Source organism: Acipenser ruthenus, chromosome 25, assembly GCF_902713425.1.
Source record: "Acipenser ruthenus chromosome 25, fAciRut3.2 maternal haplotype, whole genome shotgun sequence".
Classification (NCBI taxonomy): Eukaryota; Metazoa; Chordata; class Actinopteri; order Acipenseriformes; family Acipenseridae; genus Acipenser; species Acipenser ruthenus.
The window spans coordinates 16028924-16034923 of NC_081213.1; the positions used below are offsets into that span (position 1 = coordinate 16028924).

At 38.9% G+C, this 6000-nt stretch overlaps 1 protein-coding gene across 2 annotated transcripts in view; it reads right to left on the reverse strand.

Moving 5' to 3' along the window:
• The window catches only part of LOC131696649 (transmembrane and coiled-coil domains protein 1-like), a 49810-nt gene that overhangs the window by 26296 nt on the left and 17514 nt on the right, over positions 1–6000 (reverse strand). The window contains exon 1 of one of the 2 annotated variants that reach the window (XM_058999618.1): positions 380–727. The exons of the other annotated variant lie outside the window; for it this stretch is intronic. Coding sequence (XP_058855601.1) covers positions 380–418 — 39 coding nt within the window. The 5' untranslated portion in view covers positions 419–727. Of the gene's footprint in view, positions 1–379; positions 728–6000 lie in introns of those variants that run through there. 2 annotated transcript variants of the gene reach the window in all.

Consider the following 6000-nt stretch of genomic DNA (forward strand, 5'->3'; position numbering starts at 1 on the left):
GCAAAATAAAAACAAAAAAACTAAAATGCACACAATTCATTCAGGAACAATTTGGCAATCAAGAATACTTCCGGCTTGCTATCTGTAATACAAACGCAAACGTTTTCTGCTGTGCAGCAGTCACTAGAGAGAGAGGCAGCAGGTACAGTTAATTACAATCATATTAGGACAAGGAAACCACAGTGCCTGAGAGGCTTGTACAGTTAAACCACCTGCCCTAATCATAAAGAAAGCTGCCAACAAGACTGGACCGGTGTGTCTGGAAATAACAAAGACAGGGAGAGAAAGAGGGAGAGGGAGGAAGTATCTACTTCCCCTTTGTGTTAAGAAACTGACACAGGACTGACACACACACACACACACACACACACAGACCCACCTTAGAAAACTGCCTCCTCAGACTGAAGCGCTGTACCATTGTCACTTTTATTATCTTTCAGACAAAGCAACAGCAGTGTTAACCCTTGATAGGCAGCACCCTGTCAGACAGTCAGCCAGTCTCAGTGCTGCTACATGATCTTAATGAAAAGCAACTGCCCCAGCTATCTGCTTTATCTTCTGATTTTCACATGCAGCAAGGATCCCACAGCGTGCTAATGCTTAGAAAGGCTTGGTCATGTTAACACTTCCTGTGAGTCAGCTGTGATGTTTGGTTGGGGAGGGGGATCTGTGCTGACTAGGTCTACCACCCCTCCTCTTCTTAATGCTATTAGCCTTCAGAGGCTGCTGGAGCTACAGCCACCTGATCCTCTCTGTGTCTGAGGGAGGGAGAGAGAGAGAGAGAGAGAGAGAGAGAGAAAGAAAACGAGAGACTCCTTTCTCTTTTCAGAGCACAAGGGCGGGGCATCACAACAGGCAAGAGATAAGAACCTCAACTGAATCTAAATCACACACACACACACACACACACACACACACACACACACCTACAAATCTGGTAAAGACTGCACCAGAAATAAAAAAATCATCATTCAAGTTATAATGCCAGTCTGACACAACTGTATTTGAAACTCAAAATTAGCCTGAAGAGAAGTATACTGTATTGAATTAAATTGGTTGAAATATTTTAATAATACAGCATTCTTCATTCTCTAGTACTGATTTTAGGTACATGAGTGTAATTTTAATACGTGCAATGTTTCCGGAATCTATATGTTTAAAACTAATGCAGGTTAATTTAATGAATAGTGACTGACAATCACCACAATACTGGTCTGAAGTGGGATGAAAAGCCAATTTTAACAGTGTAAAACTAGCAAGAAAGTGCAACTGTAGAAGCATGAAGAAGCAGTTAAATGATTGTTCTTGCTAGATTTATACTGATAAAATATTTGTAATCCATGCTGTAAACTGTAACTGTAATAGGGCCCTAAATGTTTATACATAACCTAAAAACACTATCATAAACGAATAAAGTAAAACTATAAGCACTTCATTTTATTTTTCGGTGCTTATTTTTAGCTATTTTCAAATTGTATGTAAATCTTTTTTTTTTTTTTTCGGGGCTTTCGTTTTTGATATACTGCATGAAATTTGTGTTTTCGGTTACTTTCCAAAATGCTTGAGCATTTTTTTGTTCTATCCAAATATGTACAGTAGTAACTCGACAATAGGTGCACACTTAAGTTGTCCCTACTTTCCTTTGCTGTCTTCCACAACGAAATCCCTATGGTCACGGGCACATTCTTCTGGGGTTTTTGTCTGTAGGCATTTTTGTACATTTCGCCACAATTCTGTTTTAAATCCTCCGTATCTTAACTGTAATATAGGTTTAAATCCCGCTAACAAGCCTCCATCCTGATTGTAATCTCGTTTTAAATCTCGCAAGCAGAGTCTCCAATAGAAATGTAGAAATGTGCTGTCACTCAGTAGTTGAGTATTCAGAACGAATCAATGATAGATACAAGTCAGGAAGGCGGGACATTGCCCAGCAGCACAGGGAAATGTATTTATTATTATTTTTGTAGTAAGTTTTTTTTTTAAATGGGAAAAGGGTAAAGTCAACGTGAATTGATTAACCATTTCCACAGTTTTTCTGGTGTTTTCCGGTGTTTATTGGCTATCCACCGATTTCATTTTTTTTGTATCGGGGGTATTTTATCAGGTTTTATCAGTTAAAAGCAAAAATCAGAAGCCCTACTCATAATATCTTATAAACTATTCAGGAAGCCGACGTGATATTGTTAGTATTAAAAGATATACAAAATTGTACAGTATCCCTTGACATGTGGTTTAATATGGCAGCCAAATAATAAAGACATAATGCCTTGAGATATGGGCTTCATACTCGGCACACAGTTTGATTCTATGATTCTCTAGGTCTTGTGAGGTCGTCGCAGCCGCACTGTCAAAGAGACCATTTTAGTTGCTGACTTTATAGTTATAGAGTTATGCAAGCATGCCCCTAGCCATGTTATCATTGGGGTCCTTTATAAGCCCGCTTGAAAGTTGTGAGATCAACCATCTACATTAGCGTGACATTAGTGTCTGATCTTATATGGCTGACATACTGTCTATTGTATAGAGACAGTACAGTGAAAATATAAGTCGCTTTTTTTTTTATTGTCCGCATTGCGTTTTTGAGATGTTTGCAGTCATTATTAATCAAACATATATATATATATATATACAGGTATACTCCACTTATAATGGATCCTGTTAGAACGGAGTTCTGTTTACAGTGTATTGAGCAGGCAACATGGGGTTTTAATGGGGAATTACTCGTTTTACATGTTTGTAACATAAAGGCCTATACCGTTTAATACATACAGTTTTCCTGTTCCACAGGCAGATGTTTTACGCTTAGTACGTACGGTTTAATATATGCAGTGCAGTTTAATCCGCACAGTTTTCCTGTTCCACAGGCAGGTGTTTTGCGTTTAGTACGTACGGTTTAATATATGCAGTACAGTTTAATCAGTACAGTTTTCCTGTTCCACAGGCAGGTGTTTTGCGTTTAGTACGTACGGTTTAATTTATGCAGTACAGTTTAATCCGCACAGTTTTCCTGTTCCACAGGCAGGTGTTTTGCGTTTAGTACGTACGGTTTAATTTATGCAGTACAGTTTAATCCGCACAGTTTTCCTGTTCCACAGGCAGGTGTTTTGCGTTTAGTACGTACGGTTTAATTTATGCAGTACAGTTTAATCAGTACAGTTTTCCTGTTCCACAGGCAGATGTTTTGCGCAAATAAGGTACATCCGGGACAGTAAATGACAGTCATGGCAGCATTTGTGACGTCAGGCAGGAAAAACAGCTGCTGTTTACTTTTATTCTTATTGTACAAGTTATATATTCTTCTATAATGTATACAATTTTAATTGTAATATAAATTTGTAAAATGGTTCTGCTTATTACATTGTAGGGCCCACAGGGGCATGTTTTGTATAAATAATAAACTCCTGTTCTTTGGCCATCAAGCTTTCTTGTATTGTTTTATATTTAAGTCCAACTCTGAGACCAGAACACAGTTGGAAACTGAGTGAAGACAGCCTCAGGGCAGGGCTGTTCTACAGCTTCTAGGGAGTGTGTGGAGGCTTTCCTTTTACTGCTGTTATCATGTTCTTTAAGAAACCAAGACTTCAGCTAGATTGCGGAAGATCTTATTAAGGCTGTCAAATTTACATTTGGAGGAGATGCTATTTAGTTTTAAAAAAATTGTGGATGAGAAGAAATCATTCACCTGTTAATAAGCTTTATTCATCTTTGCATGGAAGTGGAATAACAATTTTACACATACTGACTTTTCTCCACCAGAGTATAGTACATCTCACCGAGTGTTTAAAGTAAAGCTGACTGTTCAAACTGAGATTGCAGAATCCAACTCCTGTCCCCATTTACAATAGGGGCTGCATTATGTCAAGCCACTGTCTCAGGCTCACAAGCAAACACTACGCCTTTGAAGAGATCCTTTGTGCCGAGAAGCATTATTTCTCTTAAAAACAAAGGAAAAATAATAACATTTTTCCATACAGTAGTCCAAGGATACTTTTTGTAAACATAAACAATTTTAAACTTCAGCAATCGCCTACCAGTTTATAGCTTGATTGTTTGCGATTAACAAAGTACGTTCACTTGTGTAACCATTCACTTGCGTTTTCCACCACATGTGATGTTTTGTAGCTACTGACATATAAGGAGGTTAAAATGGCAAAGTGGGGCGAAGAGAGGGGGCAGTGCAGCCTAGTGGTTTAAGCTGAAACTAGCAGACTGGGTTCAAATCCTAACTGACTTAAGGACAAGTCATATTAAATATATTTTTCATTGAAGATTTTTTCAATTTTTTCCCATTACTTTATATGAGGCTATCATGCAATTGTGTCTTCCATACAGTGGCTCTCAAAAGTATTCACTCCCCTTGGACTTTTCCACATTTTATTGTGTTACAACATGGAATCAAAATAGATTTAATTAGGAGTTTTTGCCACAGATCAACACAAAAAAGTCCATAATGTCAAAGTGAAAAATAAAATCTATAAATTGTTCTAAATAAATTACAAATATAAAACAGAAAATAACTGATTGCATAAGTATTCACCCCCTTTGCTATGACACACCTAAATAAGCTCTGGTACAACTAATTGTCTTTAGAAGTCACATAATTAGTTGAATGGAGTCCACTTGCGTGCAATTAAGGTATTTCACATGATTACAGGTTAAATACACCTGTCTCTGGGAGGTCCCAGAGTTGGTTAGTACATTTCCTAACAAAAACTACATCATGAAGACGAAGGAACATTCAAAGCAAATCCGGAATAAGGTTCTTCAAAATCACCAATCAGGGGTAGGATATAAGAACATTTCCAAGGCATTGAATATCCCCAGGAGCACAGTAAAGTCCATTATTAAGAAATGGAAAGAATATGGCACAACTGTGAATCTGTCTAGAACAGGCCATCCTCAAAAACTGAGTATCCAGGCGAGAAGGGCACAAGTCAGGGAGGCCACCAAGAGGCCTATGACAACTCTAAAGGAGTTACAGTCTTCCACGGCTGAGCTGGGAGACACTGTGCATACGGCAACAACAGCCCGGGTGCTTCACAAAACTGGCCTTTATGGGAGAGTGGCAAAAAGAAAGCCATTGTTGAAAAAAACTCACATCAAATCTCCGCTAGAGTTTGCCAGAAGGCATGTGGGAAACTCTGAGACCAAGTGGAAGAAGATTCTATGGTCTGATGAGACCAAAATAGAGCTTTTTGGCCTCAACGCTAAGCGCTATGTTTGGCGCAAGCCTAACACCGCACATCATCCTGAGAACACCATCCCTACCGCGAAGCATGGTGGTGGCAGCATCATGCTATGGGGATGCTTCTCTGCGGGCCTGAAAAGCTCGTGAAGATAGAGGGCAAAATGGATGCAGTGAAGTACAGAGAAATCCTGAAGGAAAACCTGCTGATGAAGTCTGCAAGAGACCAGGGAGAAGATTCATCTTCCAGCAAGACAATGACCCCAAACATACAGCCAAAGCCACACTGGAGTGATTGTGATTGTTAATCAAACAAGATAGGCAATGGATGACCCCTTGTGAAAGTATGAATAACAAGTTACAAATAGTGCTTATAGGAATAGGACAAAGAAAACCACAAATTTAGAATGTTTTCACATCATCTTGATTTAAAATCAATACGAGCGCAAGACAGGAGTTTTACTGTCATGTCCCTGACAAACACAGAATATAACAGTCAGCAGGTCCCCTAGACAAGAAAGAAGCTGTTTACAACCTTAACCAAGAACGTACCCCGACATGTTTAGTGCCGAAAGAAAGAACATTTCTTCTGGGGAACGTAACAGAGATAAGATACAACACATACCTGTAGCAACAGTTATATACTTTTAAAAGGTTTTCCTGCTTAACTATTATGAGTGTGTATAAATTCTGTAAGACAGGGCAGAACACCCGCTATCTTAACCAAGTCTGCATAAAAACCCAGACTCCACGAGTTACCGGTAAACTTCTACTTTGGCCCTGACTAGAGAAGAAAAATACAAAAGGCTGCGCTG